Below are 27399 nucleotides of genomic sequence, written 5' to 3' on the forward strand. Positions count from 1 at the left end.
TTAATATAATTTAAGAAATTCTGCTAGGTTCATTTCTTAGTAAGAGTCATGTCAAGAATAATCTATTTCCAATGATGTTTAAGTTAACATTATTCTCTAACAAATTTATGGTTACCAAAGAGGGAAGGTGGGGGGGATAAATTAGGAAGTTGGGATTAATATATACACAGTACTATATATAAAATAGATAACCAACAATGACCTAGTGGATGGCACAGGAAACTATACTCAGTATTTTGTAATAACCTATAAAGGAAAAGAATCTGAACAAGAATATATATATGTATATAACTGAATCACTGTACTGTATACCTGAAACTAACACAACATTGTAAATCAACTATACTTCAATTAAAAAAAAACAAACATTATTCTCTTCCAGTCCTTAACTGTCTGTGTAAATAAAATAATAACCTTCAGAATTAGAAGTTGTTATTCATTTCAAGGATTTTGGACAGATTCAGTGGAGTGAATTCAGATTTCTGGTTTTATTTTCATTATCATTCATTATTCCTCATACCTCCAAAACGGGTAGTGGAGTGTGTATACACTTGAGTTCATTCACAGACAGTAAAAATTCTTTGATGACTTTCACAAAGGCAAAGTAGAACTTAACTCAGCATTTAAGACTGCTCTCTGACCTTATTTTGTTGTTTATTGTGCTTTATGGTTGGAAAATGCTAGATTGTGGTCCCAGAGGTAGTCACACAAAATAAACAAAGCTGCGTTCCAAAGAAGGCACGTCTTTGTTACCAAACTTTTAGGGAATAAGAGAACTCTTTAAAGAATGTGGCAATCAAAATATTCTCGGTCCCTGGTTTTAGTTTGTGTTTTTTAGTAATAGCCATAAGTTCTGACATCAGATTTTTGTAGCTTTATTTATGCCATCATTAATTTTGTGCTTTAGTGCAGTGTTTCATTTGAATACACCGTCATGATTTTTGCCCTTACTGGGTACCACCCATATTATCATATATTTGACATTTTAATCCTGTTTAACATGACATTTTAAGTAATATTTGTTTTTAGGAGCCTGATTTAAATGCTCTGGCACACCGGGCAGCAGAAAGAAAAAAAAAAGCAGAAATGAGGCATAAAGAGGCCCTGAAAGTACAGAAAAATCAAAAAGAAATGTTAATGAAACAAAAAACCTGGTAAAGTAATAGTGATTTTTACCATATTCTCCACTGAAACTGATGTGGCTGGAAGTAAAGGGTACATTGGATACTTTTTAAAAGTCAGTATATCCATTGTGTTTGTTAAACTTGGTTTAAAATAATGCAGTGGGGGAGTGGTTGCTTAGATGGACATACTAACAAATGAGCTTTCTCTTCTAGTCTGACTGTAGTGGCAATTACTAAGTTTCTGGAGAAATGTATTACTAGTTTAGAATGCAAGTCAACCAAAATCTGTCTGCCTCCGATATAAAAAGAAAAAAATCAGTGCAATTATGAACATTAAAAGAGGTTGTAGACTCTGCAAGTCATTGATGAGATTTTTGCATGTTGTAAAAATGAAAGAGCATGTTACTAGTCAGCAGTGGTCATTTTATACAGTGGCCCATCTTTATCGATAATTTCTAGTTTTTTTACTCTAAATTATTCTCAACTAAAGAACATTAGGTGTTTGTTGGGTCACTCCCCATTGTGGAGCTTTATATCTTTAGATATACCTCTTTCACTTGGTAAACATCTTTTTACCTGTTCATTGTGTATAGACTCTTTATTAAACAGCATATTGAGCCTGTGGGATCAGACTGGAGGATTTCTTGAGATTGTAATGGCTTTTATATTCTTAACCCTAAGAGTTGTACTGTAATATTATCTGAAAGATTAATTTATGACATCTTGTGTTTTTTAAGGCATATAAAAGCTCGAAAAGAAGCACTGCTTGCGGAAAAAGAGAGATCTGCCAAAATTACAAGTCTGCCACCTCCTCCTCCGACTCTTTTTGAGGTGAATTGCTTTGAGTATTCGAGCTAGGTTATAATAATTCTTCTTTACTATTAGAATTCAGTGTAGGTCAAAATACCATTTGTATTAATTTTTAACTGTACAGGTAACACATATCTGGAATATTTAAAAATAATCCTAGATATCATTTTACCTATGAATACTTTAGTATGTATCTCTGATGTTTAAGGACTTTTTAAAAAGCACAATACTAATATAATATTGTTCTCAATATAATCTAATACCCAGTCTGTGTTCAGTTTTTCCCAGTTGTCTCAAAAATTTCTTTTGTTGTTTGAAAAACTGTAATGTTTTTTATTTTATTGGGAAAGAAAAGGATTATTTGCCCTAAAGACTTTCCTACATTCAAGATTTGACTATTGTAAATAGTTACCATTTTATAGATAAAGAAATTAGGTTCAGATAAATTAATAAATTTACACAAGATTATGTAAAGTGATAAGAGAGGCCTGTTTCTTTATGGGAGTAAAATGTTTGATTTTGTGATTTGGAGCTTATTTTTTTTAAAAAACATTTAACTTATTAAGCAGAAATTAATTTTGAAAGGTCTTGCCTCTCGTTCAGATTATCTTGTTATGGTTATTAAAATGGCTAGTTTGGATGATTATCAAAATTACATAGTTATTTTTATTAAAAAAAGTAGAAGTAAAAAAAAAATACACATACAGGGATATCTAATTTAGTTGTATAGACAAGTGTATTTTATGTATGTATGATCAGCCTAAGTACCAATATTCTTGTCTTAAGCCTCTGGTTTTGTCAGCCTTCCTGCTTTTATGTTGAGCCATCTGCCATGTGACATTTGATCCAACAAGATCCAAATGGAAAAGGCAAATTTTAGCCACTCCCTCAGTACCTTGTTAAAAGGCAGGCAGTATTTTATCCATGTTTTTTTGATTACTTTTGTCATAATTCCTAATGTTCCTAACAAGCCAAGGTCAAAATTTTAAAGCAAGCAAAACATCGTCTGTGTGAGTGATTTGGCAAATATGCATTATATGTAAAAGTGTGGTTGTACTTTTTTCCCCCAACTTTTTATTATGAAAATTTTCAAAATACAGAGAAGTTAAAAGGAGAGTACAAAGGAACAGCTCTTTGCATTGTGTGTAGATTTCAAATGGTTGTGTATACATTTGAATGAATAAATATATACATTTGAATATAGATTGTAGAGATTGCATTTCACCCTGTATACTTCAGCATGCCTCTGCTAGAATAAGGACATTCTCTTATGCAACCACAACATCACACTAAGAAAATGTACCACGATCCAGTCAAGGTTTACCTGTTGCTTCTGCTTGCTTTGTCTCTTGGTCTCTCTCAATGTGAAACATCTCCCCCAACCCTAGCCAACATTTTATTTCAGAATTTTTGAATAGACTAGACTAGTTTCTTATATTCTGTATTTGTCTGATGTGGTTATGTGACTACAAGAGATCTCCATTATAAAGGTATATTTTTCTCTTTTCAATTGCCAAGTAATCTGGGAAATGATACTTTGGCACCAAATAGGTATCTATCACCCTTCTACATTTATTCATTGGCCTACTTCTGTTAGACAAAAGAAGAGAGAACTTTCTCTTATCATTGATTATGAACCACCATAACCAAATGATCAAACTTAGAATCAATAATAGCAGAGCACCTTGCCATTATGTGCCTCCTAATATAATGTAGTAAACTGTACAGCATCACCTATTCAGTATTCTTGTTGAAATATAATCTGGGGCTTCCCTGGTGGTGCAGTGGTTAAGCATCCACCTGCCAATGCAGGAGACACAGGTTCAAGCCCTGGTCCGGGAAGATCCCACATGCCATGGAGCAACTAAGCCCGTGCACCACAACTACTGAGCTTGCGCTTTAGAGCCCGCGAGCCACAGCTACTGAGCCCATGTGCCACAACTACTGAAGCCCACATGCCTAGAGCCCACGCTCCCAAAAAGAGAAGCCACCACAATGAGAAACCTGCGCACTGCAACGAAGACTAGCCCCTGCTTGCCGCAATTAGAGAAAGCCCGCACGCAGCAGCAAAGACCCAGTGCAGCCAAAAATAAAAATAAATAAAATAAATTTATTTTAAAAAACAAAAGAAATATAATCTGGCTTTTAAACCTAAATTCCAGCTTAATGGAAATACAGTGCATGATCTCATGAAAAAAAAGAATAACTGATTAAAATACAAAATTAATTTTTCATTGGATCCTGCTTTAAATGAAAATTAATACTTTTAACCTAACAGTCTATTTTCTGTTTCATTTTTCAGAACATTGAAGTAAAGAAAACTTCTAATGTGAAAACCAATAGTTCTACCTACCATCATCTTTATACTTTTGTTAATAGAGAGGTGGACACAAAACAGGTGATTGACTGTTTTTTCATGACCCTCACTTTATTATTTCTCTGTTCATTGAATTGAGTTACACCTTTGTTCTACATTTATTGTTCTCAGATGTCAAAATTTGAAAAGCTCTACCAACCATATTAGGGTAATAGTGATAAAAAAAAACTTTTAAATATGCTTTGACTTATGATGTCATGTTTATTACGTATGCTGATTTAACATGAAAGAAGAGAGTTGGCTACTTAAACAGTTATATTTTAAAATATATTTTTTTTACCATAAAACTTTTTTTGACATAAAAATAATACATACTCTGTGAAAATTTGAAACTATACACATAGACACAAACTAGGAAAAACACCCATGATTCCATCACCAAAAAGTAATGCAGTTAATACATTAATGGATTTGTTATAGTGTTTATGTATAAACATATATACATACTTTTCAAAACATGATTTTTAATAGCTACTTAATATTTCATTATAGAATTTATTTAACCATTCTATTGTGTGTTTTTTTTTTGCTTCATAAATGCAAACATAATCATCTTGCACATTTTGTCTACAGCTCTGACTGTATGTTTAGAATAGATTCCTAGAGAGAAATTATAGGCTCCAAACTATATAACATTTGATAACAGATATTTAATACAGATCATTAAATCGCCTTTTAAATAGCATCAGCAACATATGAAAATGGCCATTTTATCATACCCTTGTCTGTATGAAATGTTGTGGTTTAAAAATTATTGTCAGTCTTAAGAGTGACAAATGATTATCACTCCTTATTATAATTGCTATTTCTTTGTAACAGTGGGTTTTCACTTTTTTCGTATTAGATATATCTGTCTACTAGGAAAATAAATTTTCATAGTATAGCATTCATGTGGAGGTTAGAATTCAACAAATTCTGTAATAGCAGGTCAGTATTCAGTCAAGATATGAGATGAGTATTATAGAATTAACTTCTCTCTTTTTTTTAATTCTTGAATTTTATTTATGTTTTTATACAGCAGGTTCTTATTAGTTATCCATTTTATACGTATTAGCATATATATGTCAATCCCAATCTCCTAGTTCATCCCACCACCCCCACCCGCCCGCCACTTTCCCCCTGTGGTGTCCATACGTTTGTTCTCTACATCTGTGTCTCAATTTCTGACCTGCAAACCGGTTCATCTGTACCATTTTTCTAGGTTCCATATATATGCGTTAATATACGATATTTGTTTTTCTCTTTCTGACTTACTTCACTCTGTATGACAGTCTCTACATCCATCCACGTCTCTACAAATGACCCAATTTCGTTCCTTTTTATGGCTGAGTAATATTCCATTGTATATCTGTACCACACCTTCTTTATCCATTCGTCTGTCAATGGGCATTTAATTTGCTTCCATGACCTGGCTCTTGTAAATAGTGCTGTAATGAACAGTGGGGTGCATGTATCTTTTTGAATTATGGTTTTCTCAGGGTATATATGCAGTAGTGGGATTGCTGGGTCATATGGTAATTCTATTTTTAGTTTTTTAAGGAACCTCCATACTGTTCTCCATAGTGGCTGTATCAATTTACATTCCCACCAACAGTGCAACAGGGTTCCCCTTTCTCCACACCCTCTCCAGCATTTGTTGTTTGTAGATTTTCTGATGATGTCCATTCTAACTGGTGTGAGGTGATACCTTATTGTAGTTTTGATTTTCATTTCTCTAATAATTAGTGATGTTGAGCTGCTTTTCATGAGCTTCTTGGGCATCTGAATGTCTTCTTTGGAGAAATGTCTATTTAGGCCTTATGTCCATTTTTGGATTGGGTTGCTTGTTTTTTTTAAATTGAGCTGCATGTGCTGTTTATATATTTTGGAGATTAATCCTTTGTCCGTTGATTCACTTGCAAATATTATCTCCCATTCTGAGGGTTATTTTTTCGTCTTGTTTGTAGTTTCCTTTGCTGTGCAAAAGCTTTTACGTTTCATTAGGGCCCATTTCTTTATTTTTGTTTTTATTTCCATTATTCTAGGAGGTGTATCAGAAAAGATCTTCCTGTGATTTATGTCAAAGAGTGTTCTTCCTATGTTTTCCTCTAAGAGTTTTATAGTGTCCAGTCTTACATTTAGGTCTTTAATCCATTTTCAGCTTATTTTTGCATATGGTGTTAGGGAGTGTTCTAATTTCATTCTTTTACATGTAGCTGTCCAATTTTCCCAGCACGACTTACTGAAGAGACTGTCTTTTCTCCATTTTATATCCTTGCCTCCTTTGTCATAGATTAGTTGACCATAGGGGCATGTGTTTGTCTCTGGGCTTTTTATCCTGTTCCATTGACCTATATTTCTGTTTTTCTGCCAGTACCATACTCTCTTGGTTACTGTAGCTTTGTAGTATAGTCTGAAGTCATGGAGTCTGATTCCTCCAGCTCTGTTTTTTTCCCTCAAGACTGCTTTGGCTATTTGGGGTCTTTTGTGTCTCCATACAAATTTTAAGATTTTTTGTTCTAGTTCTGTAAAAAATGCCATTGGTAATTTGATAGGGATTGCATTGAATCTGTAGATTGCTTTGGGTAGTATAGTTATTTTCGCAATATTGATTCTTCCAATCCAGGAACATGGTATGTCTCTCCATCTGTTTGTATCATCTTTAATTTCTTTCTTCAGTGTCTTACAGTTTTCTGCATGCAGGTCTTTTGTCTCCCTAGGTAGGTTTATTCCTAGGTATTTTTTTCATTTTGTTGCAGTGGTAAATGGGAGTGTTTCCTTAATTTCTCTTTCAGATTTTTCATCATTAGTATATAGGAATGCAAGAAATTTCTGTGCATTAATTTTGTATCCTGCAACTTTACCAAATTCATTGATTAGCTCTAGTAGTTTTCTGGTGGCATCTTTAGGATTCTCTATGTATAGTGTCATGTCATCTGCAAACAGTGACAATTTTACTTCTTTTCCAATTTGTATTCCTTTTATTTCTTTTTCTTCTCTGATTGCCGTGGCTAGGACTTCCAAAACTATGTTGAATAATAGTGTCAAGAGTGGACATCCTTGTCTTGTTCCTAATCTTAGAGGAAATGCTTTCAGTTTTTCACCATTGAGAATGATGTTTGTGGGGTTTGTCGTATATGGCCTTTATTATGTTGAGGTAGGTTCCCTCTATGCCCACTTTCTGGAGAGTTTTTATCATAAATGGGTGTTGAATTTTGTCAAATGCTTTTTCTGCATCTGTTGAGATGATCATATGGTTTTCATCCTTCAATTTGTTAATATGGTGTATCACATTGATTAATTTGCATATATTGAAGAATCCTTGCATCCCTGGGATAAATCCCACTTAATCATGGTGTATGATCCTTTTAATGTGTTGTTGGATTCTGTTTGCTAGTATTTTGTTGAGGGTTTTTGCGTCTATATTCATGAGTGATATTGGTCTGTAATTTTCTTTTCTTGTAGTATCTTTGTCCAGTTTTGGTATCAGGGTGATGGTGGCCTCATAGAATGAGTTTGGGAGTGTCCCTTCCTCTGCAAGTTTTTGGAAGAGTTTGAGAAAGATGGGTGTTAGCTGTTCTCTATTCTCTAAATGTTTGGTAGAATTCACCTGTGAAGCCATGTGGTCCTGGACTTTTGTTTGTTGGAAGATTTTTAATCACAGTTTCAATTTCATTACTTGTGATTGCTCTTTTCATATTTCTTATTTCTTCCTGGTTCAGTGTTGGAAGTTTATACCTTTCCAAGAGTTTGTCCATTTCTTCCTGGTTGTCCATTATATTGGCATAGAGTTGCTTGTAGTAGTCTCTTACGATGCTTTGCATTTCTGCGGTGTCTGTTGTAACTTCTCCTTTTTCATTTCTCATTTTATTGATTTGAGTCCTGTCCCCCTTTTTCTTAATGAGTCTGGCTAATGGTTTATCAAATTTGTTTATCCTCTCAAAGAACCAGATTTTAGTTTTATTGATCTCTGCTATTGTTTTCTTTGTTTCTTTTTCATTTATTTCTGCTCTCATCTTTATGATTTCATTCCTTCTACTAACTTTGGGTTTTGTTTGTTCCTCATTCTCTAGTTACTTTAGGTGTAAGGTTAGATTGTTTATTTGAGATATTTGTTGTTTCTTGAGGTAGGATTGTATTGCTATAAGCTTCCCTCTTAGAACTGCTTTTGCTGCATCCCATAGGTTTTGGATCGTCGTGTTTTCATTGTTATTTGTCTCTAGGTATTTTTTGATTTCCTCTTTGATTTCTTCAGTGATCTCTTGCTTATTTAGTAACGTATTGTTTAGCCTCCATGTGTTTGTGTTTTTTAAGTTTTTTTCACTGTAATTGATTTCTAATCTCATAGCATTGTAGTCAGAAAAGATGCTTGATAAGATTTTAATTTTCTTAAATATACTGAGGCTTGATTTGTGACCCAAGATGTGATCTATCCTGGAGGACGTTCCATGCGCACATGAGAAGAAAGTGTAGCCTGCTGTTTTTAGATGGAATGTCCTATATATATCAATTAAATCTATCTGGTCTATTGTGTCATTTAAAGCTTCTGTTTCCTTATTTATTTTCATTTTGGATGATCTGTCCATTGGTGTAATTGAGGTGTTAAAGTCCCCCACTATTATTGTGTTACTGTCAATTTCCTCTTTTATAGCTGTTAGCAGTTGCCTTATGTATTGAGGTGCTCCTGTGTTGGGTGCATATATATTTATAGTTGTTATATCTTCTTCTTAGATTGATCTCTTTATCATTATGTAGTGTCCTTCCTTTTCTCTTATAACATTCTCTATTTTAAAGTCTATTTTATCTGATATGTGTATTGCTACTCCAGCTTTCTTTTGATTTCCATTTGCATGGAATATCTTTTTCCATCCCCTCACTTTCAGTCTATATGTGTCTCTAGGTTTGAAGTGGGTCTCTTGTAGACAACATATATATGGGTCTGGTTTTTGTATCCATTCAGCAAGCCTGTGTCTTTTGGTTGGAGCATTTAATCCATTCACATTTAAGGTAATTATCGATATGTATGTTCCTATGACCATTTTCTTAGTTGTTTTGGGTTTATTTTTGTAGGTCCTTTTCTTCTCTTGTGTTTCCCACGTAGAGAAGTTCCTTTAGCATTTGTTTTAGAGCTAGTTTGGTGGTGCTGAATTCTCTTACCTTTTGCTTGTCTGTAATGCTTTTGATTTCTTCATCAAATCTGAATGAGATCCTTGCTGGGTAGAGTAATCTTGGTTGTAGATTCTTCCCTTTCATCACTTTAAATATGTCATGCCACTCCCTTCTGGTTTGTAGAGTTTCTGCTGAGAAATCAGCTGTTAACCTTACGGGAGTTCGCTTGTATGTTATTTTTCACATGTTGCTTTCAGTAATTTTTCTTTGTCTTTAATTTTTGCCAATTTGATTACTGTGTGTCTTGGTGTGTTTCTCCTTGGGTTTATCCTGTATGGGACTCTCTGCACTTCCTGGACTTGGGTGGCTATTTCCTTTCCCATGTTATGGACGTTTTTGAAAAAAATCTCTTCAAATATTTTCTTGGGTCCTGTCTCTCTCTCTCTTCTCCTTCAGGGACCCCTGTAATGCGAATGTTGTTGCGTTTAATGTTGTCCCAGAGGTCCCTTAGGCTGTCTCCATTTCTTTTCATTCTTTTTTCTGTTCCACAGCAGTGAATTCCACCATTCTGTCTTCCAGGTCACTTATCTGTTCTTCTGCCTCAGTTATTCTGCTATTTTTTCCTTCTAGTGTATTTTTCTTTTCATTATTGCATTGTTCATCTCTGTTTGTTTGTTCTTTAATTCTTCTTTGTTAAATGTTTCTTGCATCTTCTTGATCTTTGCCTCCATTCTTTTTCCAAGGTCCTGGATCATCTTCACTATCAATATACTGAGTTGTTTTTCTGGAAGCTTGCGTATCTCCACTTCATTTAGTTGTTTTTCTGGGGTTTTATCTTGTTCCTTCATGTGGTACATAGCCCTCTGCCTTTTCATCTTGTCTGTCTTTCTGTGCATCATAGAATTAACTTCTAGGAAATAAGAGAAAATCTTGAAACTTGTTTAAAATATTATTACAAGGTCAGTATTTTATAATACAGAAATAATAACTTCCATCTATTGCTAACTTGCTTTTGTCCTATATGTTTGTCCACTTCACTAAAACATTGTTTTTACATATGTTTTTACAGTATTAAATAGATGTTTAATACTAAGATTGATGAAGAAAGACATTTTTCTTCTAGCTCTAATATAGGGTGCCGCTGATGGTATCACAGTAGGTTATTAAACTTTCCTGTTTTACAGTAACTAAAAGGTGTACCTTCTCTTCAATTTCTGGACTTCAAGATTATATCAGTAGTTATAATGCAGTTTTATAAAAACAGTCACACAAGCTGAAGTATTCTGGTATTTTCTTTTATTTGCTTCCTTACACCATCACTTAGGAAAAATCTGTCCTTAAACCTTGGGTTTAAAATGGGACAGTGGAGCACTGTACTTGGTTTTCCATATAACAAGTCTCTGCATTTTCATCTGCATCTAAGCTTATTTCACATGCACAATAATTTAGAATTTTTCTTGGAGTAGAATAATAGGATTTTTACAGCGGGTATTATATAAAAAATACTTGCACTCTTGGCATACATTTTAGTTATTCCTTCAGCTGCTTTCTCTAAATAAGCTAGTTCCTTTTTGTTCAGTCAGCCTTTTAGCATGTAAGAGTTGCTATCATTTTTTGTTTGAATATCTTGATAAAGTGGTTCTAAAATTTCTTGTATGTTATAAAATTTGTCTTTGAAGAAGAGTGATGAATTTGACCTGCTGTATTCCTACATAGAGCCAGTTATTCTCTAAATTTTGTTTTATGCTACATTTACATTCTATGCACACAGTTAAACAAAACTTGTATGCTTGAAATTTCTGAATTGCTCGTGCTCCTCATCCTGTTTGTTCCTTTGTCAGCAACAGTTAACACAGCACTTGTTAAAATGGATTTTTCATCCTAGAAATATTTTTCCAATCAGATCCATTGTATTATTTGTTGTGAGGCCCAGAAATGTCAGCAGACAAGCAGAAACACTTAAATTCAATTTACCGTCATACTTAAGATAAGTCTGACGTAGAAGATGCAGAAGTAGCATATTTAGTAATCACTTGTTGTTTTGTGCACTGCAGATTACAGTTCATGGGAAAGATTTTCAGAAACATGTTTTCTAGAAAGAATTTTTTGCTTGGGATTCACGGTTTTTGCAAATTTCACATATCTTTTGAGTTCAACTGCTAAAAATGGAATCTATTATTTCAACCAGATTTTTGTTTAAAGTTTTAATTGTATTGACACAAATTTTTAAGGGATTGTCTTTCTAAAACATCCTTGTAAAATCTTGTTTTGACATTGGGCAGTCAGATTAAAACTTGTTTGGGGTACCTAATTTTTCTCTAACCCTTTATTTACTTGATATTCTTTATGTACCTCATTATATCTGGACTGAACATGTTTATTATACACATTGTATGTTTTGAAGTTTTTCCTTCCCTTTAAATTTTGGTTTACCAAAATTGACATTCTGCTTTTAATTCACCCCCACATGATGTGAAGAATTCCCAAATAACTTTTTTTTGAAAACCTCATGGCCTAAATGAAATGAAATGTTGCTCCTAAAGATTATTTTATTTAATGTTATGTGTTAATGCAATCTGACCTGTGTTTATTTAGATTTGCGTAAATATTTATTAGCTCCAAAGGTATTTAATATTTTTCATACACTTGTTTGGCCAGTGCACTCTTTTTTTTTTGGCCGCACCAAGCGGCATGTGGGGATCTTAGTTCTCCACTCACACCCCCTGCAGTGGAAATGTGGAGTCTTAACCACTGGACCACCAGGGAAGTTCCTACTCTTTCTGAATACGTTAACTGTCTCTTTACCTATTTATCTCACTGTTTGAGAGTTATAAATAATTTTAGATATATAGTTAACAGCTTTCATGGTCATTATTGTTTCACTTGACTAATTGTCAACATATAAAATATATAAGATTTTTTACAAAGTGAATGTTTATGTGTAATACACGTTGTGTCTCCTCCCACGTTTGATATTATTGTTACATCAATGAGATGATGGCTCACTGTGCAACCACATAATCATTGATTATGCACAAGTTCTAGGAAGCCAGAAATTATATTAAAGTAGGTGTTTTGGTGATTTGGCTTTCCTGAGGCTGAAGCCAAGCTGTACATTTTGGCTAAAAACCAAAGACAAATCTTAGTGCTTCCCCAAATGGCTTACATGACCTTCAGTGTTTGTGGTTTCTTAACTACTAGCTTTGCAGGTGTTTACCTTTCAACACTGTTGTTTTAATAGAATTTCTTTAAAAAATGGTGGAAGAATATATTTGGATGAGTATAGTTTACTCTGCTTTAGAATGAACAACTTGTAAAACTTTACACTAACAATTTGACTTTTTTCATAGGTACATGCTGTTGATAATTGTAGGCATTTAAAACTATAACTTGTTATCATTTAATTCGATATAAGTAGAAAAACATTATTTTAAGGTTGTTTTGTTCTTTAGTTATCACTTTGTTTCACACTTTATTTAATTATCTAAAATGTTACTGATTGACTGCTAGCCAGATCCTCATTTGGCTGCTAAAGAAGAGGCTAAAAGATTGGAAGAACTACAGAAACAAGCAGCAGAAGAGAGAATGGAGCAGTGTGAGAAGGCACATGCACGGGGTTTCCAAGCAATGAAAAAGATCCATTTGGCTCAAGTAAGAATTAAATTCTGGCTGTGACCACTACTGATGGCCTTGGCGATGGCACTGTAAAACTTAACTGATAGTGAACAGGCTCAGAGGACAGAGTTGTGAAGAATGGGAAAATATTCTCTCTGATTCGTGTCATTTCAAGCTGCCCAACTTGCTTTTACCTCCTGTTTCAAATTCGCGTTGGGTGAAGCTGTTCTCATTTCTCTTCTAAAATTTTTACTGATGAATGTATTAAAAGTTTAGTATTTTAATCAGTCTAAAAATAGCCCAAGAAGAAATTAATCACTTTTCTAATTTAATTATTTGAATTGCATTTGTGCTCTGCAAATTTTAAGATTCGATTCATTAAATATCTATTGAGCAAAGCACTTGTTGGCTTTGCAGAATATTGATTCAAAGGTAGAGTCATGATCCTTGCTGTCAAGGAGCTCTGACTTTGTTGCAGAGCTGTAAAATACGTATCGTGCAAACTGGCTTTGTAGTCACAGCTTTACATCTGTCTTGCTTATTGTTCAGTGTTTATTCTTGAAACAGCATAAAAATGATTCATCTTTTTAGAAGTCTGAATTTGACTAATGCATTTAGATGTTTTAAACATTCATCTGAAGAATGAGTTTTTAAGTACATCTATGGGAATTAAATGCCTTAAAATTATTTTGTATGGTTTGAACTGAATTATGACCTTCTCCCTTAAATTTTTAGTTCTTATAAACTAAGGGTAAGTTATGATTATCATAACTTACCCCTAGTTTATAAAAACTAAAAGATGAAAATTATGGGTAGTAATTCAGACGTTCATTTACTTACTGAATGTAAAATAACTGAATATCTGAATTATAACCCATAATTTTCATCTAAGATTTAAACCTATAGGGAAAAAAAAAACATGAATAAAGCAGTTGGTAAACAGAGCACATTCTTCCATAAATCAGAAGTGTTTAGTGGTTAAGAAAGTGGACTCCGTGGTCAGTCTTCCTGGATTTTCCTCCCTTCTTCACTGCTTAGCTGTTTGATCACAGGCATGTTACCTAACCTCTCCGAGTTCTGTTTCATCATGTGTTTTATGAGGGTTAAACGAGTTTAGTAAAGCCCTTAGAATTGTGCCTAGAATTTCATAAGCTCACAGTGTCAGTGGTCATAGTAGTTGTTATAAATAATTCAAGTAGAGTACTATGCCACACTTTCAGTGAGCCAGAAATAGTATGCTTATTCAAATAACTTTGAAGTTAATTTAATGATATGGTTTGAATCTTAATATAAAAATGAATTTGTTCATAATTTGATTCTTTTCAAGGTCGGGCAAAAAAAACTCATCTCCAAATGACAAAATATTTACAAATAAGTAGTGTGTAATCACTTAACAAAAACGTTGTTATACAGGCTCTCTACCTTTTTCTAGACTGTATCTCTTACACAAGAATTGTCTGCAATACATACAGAGCATTTCCTTTCCCCTGTTTGAACCTTTTTGCTGCAGACCCTACTGTGCCCTGGGATCTTCCTGCTATAGTGTGTTTGGCCTCTACGTGCCTCTCCAACTTTATCTTTTGTCCTTAACCATCCCTGCCCTCCATACCCTAACTATAATGAACATTGTACTCTCCCTGACTGCCCATGCCTTCATCTGCATAATTCCGTGCTGGAGTTGTTATTTCTTACTTGTACTCCTCCTCCTTCACCCACTTATATCTGGCTAAATCCTCATCCCGGGGGTGAGAGGTTTTCCCTTATCCCCCCCTCCTTATCCTCCACCACCAAAATTAAGTTAGATGACTTCACTAAAACATTGTGCTTAAATTTTCATATTTGCCAGACTCTTTAAACTTAAAAGAGATATGTACAAATCCCCTTTAATCTTGAGGACTCATAAGAGTGTGGAGTAACAAGAAATATCTGTTAAGCCACAGTAACCCTGGCTGGGTCTTGGTGCTCACCTGAGACTGGCCGCTGCTGCTGGCTGTGTGGAGAGCTGAAACAAAGTACACTGCAGGGGCGGTGGCAGCTTAGTTAGAATGTAGCTTCGTAACTGTCCTGAGGAAGAAGACCTGTGCCTGGCAGATACTTTGAAGCCCTGTGGCCTAACCAGAGCCGTCTTCTCATAGTACTTACTAACATCATACGGTTGACCCTGGCCCTGTATGGGTCCACTTATACCCACATATTTTTCCATAGTAAATACTGTGCTATTGCATGGTCCATGGTTGGTTGAATCTGGGATGTAGAGGAACCACGGGTATGGAGGGCTGACTCTTAATTAGTGTCTTTGTGTTTGAATAAATGGTAGAGGAGGAGAGGGTACTAAAGTCCCTGTCTTCATGACTTCTCCACTTTTCCCTCACTATTCACGTTACTATCCACTGTCCAAAGTGTGTTACTCAGTTGTTAATTAATTCTCTTTATTCTTGAAGAATCAGGAGAAACTAATGAAAGAACTCAAACAGCTACAACAAGAGGACCTGGCACGCAGGAGACAGATGGTAGCACGGATGCCACCACAACTAGTTGAACTTCCATACAAACGCAGTGAAATGAAAGATGATTGGCAGAGAGAGCTAGAATTTGCCTTTGAGGACATGTACAATGCAGACAGGAGTAAGATATTTTCAGTAAACTTTCAACAATGCTTTGAAACGTTTTGGTGGGAAAATACATTTGTCTTGAAGCAGTTTTTATTTTGAAATGAGTTCTCAGTTTGAAAGAGGCTCTCATATTTTAGACTTTAAACTATGATGGTCTTTAAAATTTTATGCTCAAGTTCTTAGTCATTTTGGAATGGAAACATGTCTCTGTATTTCTTTATTGAGAGGTGAAAGGAAACCTGATTTTGCACCTTGAACCAGAGCCTCTGCCCACTGTGACTGATCAGATCCAAGATGAAGAACTGGACCTTTCAATGGAACAAGAAATTTCAGGGGAGACTGAAAACATTCCAGTGACAGAAGCTGAAACAGTACATTCTAGTGAAGCAGACGGTAAAAACTTCTGAGCTGAATATTGCAGTATTTCATAGGAAAAAAATGCTAATCATTTGCCAACACTTAGGAAAGTCTGGTCTGTTCTAAGTGCAAACAGTAACTAATACTCATGGGAGTGATGGGAGGAGGAAACTTCAGATTTCCATCACTAAAGATCCTTTTCATATACATAGGAGGAATGTTATTTTATTTATATGTACATATAGTCTAAAGATTTCTAGGTTATTTAAGTTAGATGATCAATTTTGAATTCATTTGAAAGGTCAGCATTTGTTTTTCTTAAGACTTTGATCAAATCACCAGAAATCCTACCATATTAATTACTGCTAGGCACTTCATGTATAATGATGATCAGCACAAACTTTGGTCTCTCTTCTAAACTTCATCTCTATCTCCACCATTCTGAACTTTTTCGCTTGGCTGTTGCACAGGTACTTAGAACTTGGTGTCTGACAATAAATTTATCATCTTCTCTTGCCTACTGAAACCTTGTCTTCCTGCCTTCCTCACGTTAGTGATGATATCACAGTCTGCAGTAATCCAAGCCAGAGACATGAGAGGTACCTCTAAAAAGATAAAGGTGTCTCTTACTCCACGTCTTCTTAGAGACCAAGTCCTCTTCCTTTTGACTTCTTTTCTCCCCATACCTATGAGTATCACCTTTGTTCAAAACCACTCTGGCTTTCGTTTCATCTTCACCCTATACTGTGGATAGGTAGTCCTTGGGGTTCCAATTTTATGTGGGTCTCCTCTTAGACTCCTTGGGTGAGGGCTCTAAGCTTTATCCCTGTCTCCTGTGCCCACACTGCTGTCCAAAGTGTAAGCTTCCTGTGGTTTGGCATAAACTTCAGAAGATGGGTTTAGGGCTCAATTGCCGTGAATTCCTCTTGAAACTTCATTTCTGGCCTCTGTAGAATCTTTTATTTTCTTGGGAACCTTACAGCACATATTTTGAATGCTAGTCTTACAGATTAAGAGATATGCATTCTGTCCTCATTTAGCAAGCAGAATAAACATCTTCCTCATACATTTTTATGCTTGAAATTTATGTTGCTGCCTACTGTTGAAAAATACAGTTGACCCATGAACAGCAAGGGGTTAGGGGCGCCGACCCTCCATGCAGTCGAAAACTCTACATATAACTTAGAGTCGGCCCTCTGTATCCAATGTTCCACATCTGCAGATTCAACCAACCCTGGATCATGCAGTCCTGTAGCATGTATTTATTGAAAAAACTCCTCAAATAAGTGGACCTGTGCGGTTCAAGTGCATGTTGTTCAAGGGTGAACTATAGTTGAATTTTGGTGTCCTTATTTAAATTTGAAATAATTATTCCTGGTTATAAAATTGTGTTAAATTTTAAATATTGAGGAAAATAAAGTTGTGCTTTTGTTTTAACCAGTGGTTGTTATAGTAACTAAGTATGAAGATAGAATAATTTACCTGGTTTGTAACAGATGCTGAATAAATTTTTTTTCTTTTCTTTTAGTTCCCTTGGCAATGAAGACCCACCAGATTCCTTCAAAAATTCTTTTTAAAAAATTATTAAATAAGATCCGAAACCAAAAGTCTCTCTGGACAATTAAATCCATGTCTGAGGATGAAAGCGAAATGATTACAACTGTTAGTGAAACTGAAAGTAAAGCCCTGACAGCTGAATCAGGAGCAGCTGTGAGTGAAGACAGACCATTATCCTCTGGGCAGAAACAAGGTAGTTCTCTCCAGTCATCTCATTTTATAGCACATAAACCCTTTCTAAGTTGTTCAAAAATATGCTCATTTCTGAAAAACCGAAGAATAGAGGTCAAAAGGAAGAAAATATTTTAAAGCCCATAGTGCTGCCACTTAAAGGCAATAAATGTTAGAAACCTTAGTGAATCTCCTTCCAGAGCACTTTAAGTGTAGTAGAATTATATATATATATATATCATCTTACATATTTCAGTAAGTGGCAAAAAATTCTCTTGCTCAAGCCAAAAACCTTGACATTCTGGTTGTGCTCTTCTATATCCTACATCCAAACCATCATCAAATCCTGTCGGTCCTACCCTGAAAATATATCCAGAGTCCAACTGTTTCTCACCACCTACTATCCTAGTTTAAGTGATGTTCATTCTCTAGTGTAGATTCTTGCCTGTATTAACTGGTGGCCTCCTAACTGGTCTTCTATCCACAGCTTTTGCACCTTCCTGCAATAATCTGTTTCCAGAGACATCCTGTTAAAACACATCAACTTATCATTCCTCTGGGAGAAGCCCTCCAACAACTACCCATTTCCCTCAGGAAAACCATTTTGCTTACAGTGGCATCAAAGCTTTACACGATCTGCGCACATACCCCTCCCCACTACTTCTCTCTCTGACTTCATTTTCTCCCCCATCACTGCACCGTAGACACTGGCTTCCTGGCTATTTTTCCAACACAGCGGATACGAATCATATGGTCTTTGCAAGTGCTGGTCTTGGTTGGGGGAGGGAGGAATGCTCTTGGATATTTTTATGGTTCAGTGTCTCACTGCCTTCAGATATTTGCTCAGATACTGCTTTCTCAATAACGCCTTCTCAAACCACTCTATGTAAAACAACAAACTTCTATGCCTTCCCCCACCCCCATAATCTTCACTCCCTATCACCTCTACTCCATAGCTCTTATCATCTGTTGGACCATAAATTTACTTTCTTGCTTATTTGCTTCTTGTCTTGACACCTACCCCTCTCCACCTTCCTCACCCTCCAGTCCTGGAATATAGGGCTTGATTTTGTTCATTGCTGTATCCCCAGAGCCTAGACTAGTGCCTTATACATAAAAGGTGCTCAGTTAATATTTGTTGAATTAATTGACTAGCCTAAAGCAAAGAGAGGTAAGTTTGGAAGTCAGATATACGTATGATATTCAAGCACTTGGGCATGGAAGAATTCTTTAGGGGAAAGAATTCAGTGAGAAAAGGGCTTATAAGACCATCTGAAGGGACTGTATCATTTAGAAGATGGCTAGAGAAGGGGCAAGCAGCAAAGGCAGTAAAAGGGAGTGAGAAGAAGGAGAGAGAGCATGGTGTTGGCATTTAATACAAAGGAACACTTTCATCTTTAATCCATAGCCAAGTTATTTTGGAAAAGGCCCTGTGTGAGTAGGCTTTCTCAAGCCTCATCTGGCTTCATTCTTCCCCTTGTCTGAGCCAAGTTTTTCATTCCTCACAGGGCCTTAATACCTGCTGATCTGTCTGGAAAGGTCTCCTGTACATCCCCACAATCTTTACCTGCTTGATTCCTCCTTACCTTTCAACTGTCCACTTAAATGCCATTTCCTAAGAGAAATCTCATCTGAGTTCCTAGTCTAATTCAGATTCCTCTGAAATACTCTATTGTGTAACCCCCCTTTTTTCTTATATAGTACTTAGCACCGTTTCTAATTTTACAATTTTTTCTAGGATAATTGTATAATGTTCTGTCCCCCACCTACCTCCTTTGAGGCCTTTTCTTGTTGACCATGGTAAATGTGCATACAGCACATAAGTAGGTGCTGAACGAATGAGGTGACTGAATGCTCCGTTCAGTTTCTGGCTACCCTGATGTGATCAAAGTATACTGCTTTAACTTCCTTCTCTGCTCTGGATTCATAAATAATAAAAATCCTAATACCTCAGTATGTCAAAGATACACTTAAATTTCTTCTCTTTTTACATGTTGGTGCCTTGCTCACTCTGCTCTTTTTATGCTTTCCCATTGTGTTTGAAACTCTGTCAGCCTACCTTTTAAGTCAGTTCTTCGTTTTTTCTTTTTTGTTTATAATTTTAGTCTTAGGTCTTTTTGTATTAGGCTAGAATTTATTGGATAAAATATGTGGTCTCTGGAAGGTGGCTGGATCTTAACTAAATAAGACATTCAGGTGGACCAATGTTAATCTGAATGTAGATTTTTGTTACATTTGTCAGATTTAAGTTTGACAGTGAAAATATGTTCATGATGATGTATCTATTACAGATGTTGAAAGTGACACGCTAACAGTTGACTCTGGACCACTTACTAGTGAAGATAAACCACTTTCATTCAATACAGACTCTGAAAAGGAACAAGGTATTTCTTTTATCATATTCTCAAATTAAACTTGCTTGATTCTTCACATCTTTTTCCTAATAAAATTACATGTAATGAACAAAAGACATTACAGTGGTATCAAATTCTAAATTATTGAAACTAATTATTGCTTTGGGGATTCTCTTAGAAATGAAAGAGACTCAGCCTATCACAGCAGTAGCTCAGAGTTCAGTTCTACTTCATCCTCAGGAAGAAGCAGCCAGAATTAGAATGGCAGCAAGGCAGAAACAGGTAATTTGAAATTTTTATTTTATTTTTATTTTTTTATTTTGGCTGCACTGGGTCCTTGTTGCGGCGCATGGGCTTCTCTAGTTGTGGTGAGCAGGTCCTAGAGTGCGCAGGCTCAGTAGTTGCAGTGTTCAGGCTTTGTTGAGGTAAGTGGGATCTTAGTTCCCTAACCAGGGATCGAACTCAGGCCCCCTGCATTGGGAGTGCGGAGTCTTAACCACTGGACCACCAGGGAAGTCCCTGAAATTTTTATTTTTAAAGGTTTCTTTCTTCCCCTATGTACTATAGTTTTATTTGACTGGTGAAATTTGTCTTAACATCTGGCTACTTTTGATACCATTTCTTCTGCCTTGTCTTACACATTCATTTGATAGAAGGTACTTCATCTTTACTTGTACTACTCATTTGACCCTTATTGCATTCTGCTTTGTATTTTATACTCTGGTATGTATCTTATCTTCCCTATAAAATTTATCAGTATTTTAAAGGCGGAGACTGTCTTTTTTTTTTTTTTTTTTTTGCCTCAGCATGGGCATGTGGAACTTCCCTGACCAGGGATCGACCCGTGCCGCCTGTAGTGGAAGCATGGAGTCTTAGCCACTGGACCACCAGGGAAGTCCGAGAATGTCTTTTTTAAAAAGTCAATTTATCCTACATAGTTTCTTGTACAATGCTTTATACATAGTAGGTACTCAATAAATATTTGTTGAATAAATGAGTCCCTGTCATAATATTAAACATTGATCTGGGCTTTGTAATCCCAAAAGTTTTTTTGAAAAACTGTATTTCAAAGAAAAATTTTAAATTCAACTTCCGTAACTGTAATATTTGTCCCTTCTACTTTAATGAAAGATTTTCTTAACACAGATTACCTCGAAAGAGGCTAATAGTTACTAAGCCAGTCAGTTTATAGTCATAGTTTTTATAAAAATGCAGCTGAGGGATGACAATTCTATGAGCCAGTATTTCAAAAGTCTCAGATAAATGCTTTCTAATCAATATTCTAAAGCAGTATTGTCCAATAGGTTTTCTACAGTAATGGAAATGTTCCATATCTATGTTCAGTATGGTAGCTGCTACCTACATGGGCTGTTGAATACTTGAAGTATGAGTAGTGCAACTGAGAAACTGAATTTTAAATTTTATTTGTTTTGGGTTGATGTAAATTTTAATAGTCACATGTAGCTAGTGACTACTATATTGATAGTGCAGTTCTAGAGTTACTACAAAACTGTAAATGGTTTAAATTCCGTGGCTCCTATGAGTGAAGGAAAGGAAGATGAAGATAGGAACTAAGCTATAGCCACTACTGGCTGATTAAGAATAGGTAATATCATATTAAGACATTTTTAATTTTGAAAACAAGATCATTCTTCATTATCTCTAGTAGACCTATTTCTCTTAATAAAACTTCACATACATTCCCTTTTCTATTTATTCAGTATATGTTTCTTATATATGTTTCAAGGACTACTAGGTGTTGGATTTAACAGGCAACCAGACAGACCAGTCCCTGTCCTCAGGAATCTTACAGTTACTTTGACACATGTTTTTAGTTCTTGGATTTAGTGTATGTGTTGGTATAATTTTGAGTTTATTTGTCATCACTCTGCCATTGTTTTCCATCTCTTTAATGCCTGACAGTAAGGACTGAATGTTGCTCACTGTACTTTTATTTAGCTTGTAGATAACTGCACCCTTTTATGAGTATGAAATCAAAGTGTTGTGAGCATTCTCGATATTTAATTTCTTAGGCATTATTCTTACTGAGAACAAGGTAAAATTAAAGATGTGAACACAGAATTTGCTACTTCTCTGGAGGTGATGCTTCAGTGGTGATCAAGGTTTCCCTGTGCTCCCAGGAAATAGAAATAGTTAATATGTTTATTTTTACTTCTCTTCCTTTTCCTCCTTTCCCCTTTTCCTGTCTCTTGCACCCGTCCTCCCTCTGGCAGTGGCAATAACAGGTAAAACATCACCACTTTCTTCTTGGATAATTGGTGCTCTTGGTGATGAGACCTGTTTCTTTTCATTGTAATGCATATAAACTTTTCTTTGGCATGAGTTTGTTGTTAATAAATCAATAGTATTTTTGTTATTTAGATAATGGAAATAGAAGAACAAAAGCAAAAACAGTTGGAATTACTTGAACAAATTGAACGACAGAAATTAACGTTAGAAACTGATTGCTTCAGAGCTCAGCTAGAAGAAGAAAAAAGAAAAAAAACTCAACAGACTGGGGTACGATGCAGGAAATCTAATCCCTATATAGATTGTTGGGGGATAAAGAAGTGTGGGCAATCTTAGCATTCAGAAAAGTAAAGTGCATTTCTAATTTGTATTTGATAATTTTTTAAAAAAATAATGTATATGTAAAAATAACTTTATACAAACCTAATGACTTTCATCTTTCAGTTTCTAGAGGGTGCTAATATATGTGACCATGACTTGTATGTAATGTGTATGTTGAGCTCTTGGGCTTGACACTAAAGGAGAGTGGTAGATTACTTCATTTCTTAACAATGGAAATGCCAGTCTTTTTTATGAAAAATAAAGCTATATGGAAGTTTACAATTATAGAACATCAGTTTATGTAAAGTACTTTAGTACTTATTTCTGGATTTGCCTTTTAGTTAGTATCTTGGTCTTTTATTAGGTTGGCACTGCACCAGCATCATGCACCATAAGTTCTGATGAAGATAATCACAGACAGATGATTTATAACTATCAACAACAGCTATTACAGCAAAACAGGTATTATCGAGGGTACAATTTATATGTGATAGTGTGTGGCTACATTTTCAGGATTTATTATTTGGTTTACATAAAGGTCTTATCAGGATTCCCTTTAGAACTATGGCATGTAGATTTCTCAAAGAGCAATGTTAATAACGTTGTTCCATTTCTGCCTTGATTATGGCCACCCCTAGATTGAATTTAATGTATAAACACTTAAGAATGTGGGGCATTTTTTTTAATCAAAAAGAATAATGCTTGTTTTTTTTGGGTAGGCTTCACAAACAGTCTGTTGAAACAGCCAGGAAACGATTACTCGACTATCAGACTATGTTAAAAGGAAAGTACCTATCCATGTCAGCTGCACCATTGATACCTGGTTCTGTTACATCAGTACCACCACAGAAATCTGAAAGACCCGCTGTTATATCAGAACATGAGGACCAAGGTCAGAGGCCCAAGTTGAGTCCTAACAAACAACCTATGCAACCCGTACAGATCTCCAAATTAGAGCAAGATTTTCAGGTTCCAAGACAACATCGCTTTCCACAAAGACAGGTAGAAACAACCAAAACATTAGTTACTTCAGATGTTTTAGCCGAGCAAGCTTTGGAATCACAGGAACAGCCAAAGCAACTCTTACAGACTGAAACACAACAGAGAGACTATAAATTGGTCCCTAAAGACTCTCATACACTTTCAAGGGCTTTGTCACATGATAAGCCACTGATAGTACAGGATGCTAGAGAAAGAGCTGAAACATCTGGGGCAACAACTTTTCAAACTTTAGACTCCCAGCAAATGTTCTTAGAGAACAATGAAAGTATATCGTCTAAGTTAATTGAACCTTCTTCATTCCTACCATTGGTAGCTGAGCATTCTTTTAGTTCTCTGCCTACTAAAGTTGAGTCTGGAAAAATCCAGGAATGCTTTTCAACTGGGAGCAAAAGTGTAGTTTCTGTAAGCCATTCTGTAGTTGGCCAAACGCAGGATAAGTCTTTGCCATTCTCAGAGAATATCATAGACCAGCAAAGTAATTTGAAGGCTCTCCAAAAACAGTTAGACCTACAGAAAGAAGTTCTTCGGTTAAGACAGGAAGCTCAGGAACAATTGCTTTTGTGCAAACAGAAAGAATTGGAAGGGCAAACTGGCCTTTCTGTATTCCTTCCATTGGTACCTCTGGATTCGTTTGCTTCACTGCCTTCTGCCAAAGCTGAGTCAGGGAGAATCCAGGAATCTTCTCCAACCAAGAAAGAGACTACAGTTTCCTCAGGCCATCCTGGGGTCCCACAACTTCAGGATAGGCTTAATTTTAAATTTCTCCAAGAACAGTTAAATATTCAGAGGGACAGCTTTCAGGCTAGACGGGAAGCCCAGGAAGTATTATGTGTACATAAACAGAGTGAATTGGATGGAAGAGTATGGGCTGAACAGACTGAGCCCCCTTCTGTCCCATCTCAAGGAGCTCAGCATACATTTACTTCACTACCTTCTGCTGGTACTCAATCTGGAAAAATCCAGGACCAGTATTCATCTAAGAGTGAGAAGGAAATTCTCTCAATCCAATCTGAAATCCCAAAATTTCAGGATGGGTCTTCAAGTTTCCTACAGCAGTTCCACCCTTTGCATGATAGTTTGAAGTTGCTCCAAGAACAGCTGACTACACAGAGGGATGCTCTTCAGGCCAGACATGAAGCCCAGGCAGAATTACTTTTACGTAGACAAAGGGATTTGGAAGACTCTAAGTCTGTGCAGATGAGTTCTTCATTCCTGCCAGTGGTCACTCAACGTTCAGTTGCTTCACAAGCTTCTTCTAAAACTGAGCCTAGAAGAATTCAGAACTTTTATTTCTCTGAGAAGGAGAGTGTTACTCCCTCAAGTCATTTGGTAATGCCAGCATTTCAGGATGAGCCTCTTAGTTTTCCACAGCATAGCCTGCCACAGCGGGAAAATCTAACAACACTCGAAGGTCAGTCGCACATTCAGAGGGTAATACTTGGTGCTAAACAAGAAACTCAGGAATTTGTACACAAACAAAGTGAATTAGAAAAAAAAATTCCTTCTGAACAGACTGGCACCTCTTTATCTCTGTCTCAGGGAGCTGAATCTGAAAAATTCCAGGACTATATGTCATTCAGGAGTGACAGTACAGTTCCCTTAAGCCATTGGAAGATCCCAAGATTTCAAGAAAGACTTCTGGCGTTTTCTCGACATATACAACCTCTACAAGATAATTTGGAAGGACACCAAGAATGGTTAGACACAGAAGAGGAGGCCCTTCAGTTTAGCCAGAAGACCCAAGGGAATGTATCTTCTGAACAAACTGGCCCCTCCTTCACACCCCAGTTAGAACAGCTTTCTTTCCCTTCATTGCCTTCTGCTGAATCTCTTACAACCCGGGAACCTCTTTCAACAGAGAGAGAGAGTAGAATTCCTTCAAGCCATTTTCAGATCCCAGAATTGCAGGATAGACTTTTGAAGATATCACAGCTTATCCAGCCTCAACAAGATAATTTGAAGGCACTTCAAGAACAGTTAGCTACACAGAGGGAAGCCATCATTCAGTCTAGACAGGAAGCTCAGCAAGAATTACTTCTGCATAAACAGTGTGAGTGGAAGGGAAGAATATCTCCCGAGCAGGTTGGCACCTCTTCCTTCCTGCCCCTAGTTGTACAGCGTCCTTTTGCTCCATTACCTCTTAGTGAAGCTGATAGAATCCAAGAACCTTGTTCAACTAAGGGTGATAATATAGTTTCCCCACGTCATTCTGAGATACCAAGGTTGCCTGATAGGCTTTTGGGTTTACCACAGCCTGTTTTACCTCAACAAGATTATCCGATTACATTTCAACAGGAACACGTGTATACACAGACAGGTCCCCTTCCATGTAGCGAGAAAACCCAGAAAGAGTTGGTTTTTCCCAGACAATATAAATTTGAGGAAAAGTCATCTGAGCATTTTATCCAACCTCTCCATGGTGATTTGAAGGCACTTCAAGAGCAGTTAGACATACAGAGGAAAGCCACTCATTCTAGACAGGAAGTCCGAGAAGAATTGCTTTTGCAAAGACTAAGTAAATTGGAGAAAAGGGTCTCACCTGAGCAGACCAGCACCTCTTCATCCTTATCCCACATAGCACTGCCTGTTGCTGACTCTGAAAGAATCCAAAAATCTCTTCCAACCAGAAGTGACAATACTGTTTCCTCAAGTCATCCTGAGGTTCCAAGGTCTCAGGATAGGCTTTTGAGTTTATCCCAGGCTTTTCTGCCTCAGCAAGATCATGTGTCGGCACAGTCGGGCTTACAGAGAGAAGTGCTGCGTTTTAATGAAAAAGCTCAGGAAGAACTGCATTTAAACAAGCAAGCAGAGCTGATTGAAGGTGACTCTTCTGAGCAGCCTGTTCCCTCTATGTTTCTACCCAAGGAAAGAGAGCATTCATTTATTCCACTACCTTTTGCTGAAGTAAAATCTAAAAACGTTTGTGAATTGTATTCAGCCAAGAATGAACATGCAGCTCCTTCAAGTGCTTCTATGAGCCCAAGACTTCAAGATAGATTTTTGAGTTTTTCACAACCTCTCTTAGCTCAGCAAGATAATTTGGGACTTCAGAAGCAGATGGAGCTACAAAAAGAAGTTCTGCATTATGGCCAAAAAGCCCAAGAAGAATTGCTTGTACAGAGACAAACAGCATTGCAGCAGCACATTCAGAAACATCAGGAGACCTTGAAGGATTTCTTTAAAGACAGTCAGGTATGTATTAATCTTGAATATCTAAGAATTAAACATCGACAATAACCCAGCTCGGCCAAGCTAAATATTTGTTTCAATCCTAGGTCAAAATAAGTTCTTAGTTACTGAGAATAAGTGGTTTGACCTTAACTGTGCTTTAATTTTCTACCTTAAACAACGTGGAAATTAAAAGGTAAAAATTGATCCACCTTGCATGGCGTTTATGAAGTTGATAGTTATTTGAAGCCCAACTAATTTCAGCCACTGGTTTGATACAACCAAACTCAAACATCATGGAAAATGTAGGTTGCCTTTTGAAGTTTTGTTATGAAGGATTTTGAGCTTACCACATGATGATTAAATTGTAAAATAACTAGTTAGCAGAATTTGTCTTAGGCAAATGGCAGACTTTGTGCTTTCTGTATAGCACTTTGTTGACATTTGTGTAGAATCAAAATCAGTACCATCTTTTTCCATAAGTGACAATATTAACATCTGTTATAAAAGTGGTGCGGTTTTAGGCTGATGGACCACCGGACTGGCTGCTTGTGCCTGAATTGTTGAGAGGACTCTGATGTGGTCACTCAGAT

At 36.2% G+C, this 27399-nt stretch overlaps 1 protein-coding gene across 11 annotated transcripts in view; it reads left to right on the forward strand.

Moving 5' to 3' along the window:
- CEP295 (centrosomal protein 295) overlaps positions 1-27399 on the forward strand; it is a 51713-nt gene that overhangs the window by 5641 nt on the left and 18673 nt on the right. For 9 of the 11 annotated variants that reach the window (XR_004022633.2, XR_004022634.2, XM_022561389.3 and 6 more), the window contains 12 exons: positions 1030-1154; positions 1862-1955; positions 4237-4332; positions 12910-13050; positions 15456-15639; positions 15852-16019; positions 17512-17733; positions 20003-20095; positions 20244-20347; positions 22448-22585; positions 23001-23098; positions 23356-26830. Coding sequence is in view for 9 of the 11 variants with exons in the window: in XM_022561389.3 (XP_022417097.3) it covers positions 1030-1154; positions 1862-1955; positions 4237-4332; positions 12910-13050; positions 15456-15639; positions 15852-16019; positions 17512-17733; positions 20003-20095; positions 20244-20347; positions 22448-22585; positions 23001-23098; positions 23356-26830 (4938 nt within the window). In the remaining 2 variants the exon portion in view is untranslated. Of the gene's footprint in view, positions 1-1029; positions 1155-1861; positions 1956-4236; positions 4333-12909; positions 13051-15455; positions 15640-15851; positions 16020-17511; positions 17734-20002; positions 20096-20243; positions 20348-22447; positions 22586-23000; positions 23099-23355; positions 26831-27399 lie in introns of those variants that run through there. The other 2 variants (XM_022561388.3, XM_030760523.2) reach the window with 2 other exon arrangements.

This window comes from Delphinapterus leucas, chromosome 7, assembly GCF_059928025.1.
Source record: "Delphinapterus leucas isolate spDelLeu-1000000601 "Yukka" chromosome 7, BTC_Dleu_Yukka2, whole genome shotgun sequence".
Classification (NCBI taxonomy): domain Eukaryota; kingdom Metazoa; phylum Chordata; class Mammalia; order Artiodactyla; family Monodontidae; genus Delphinapterus; species Delphinapterus leucas.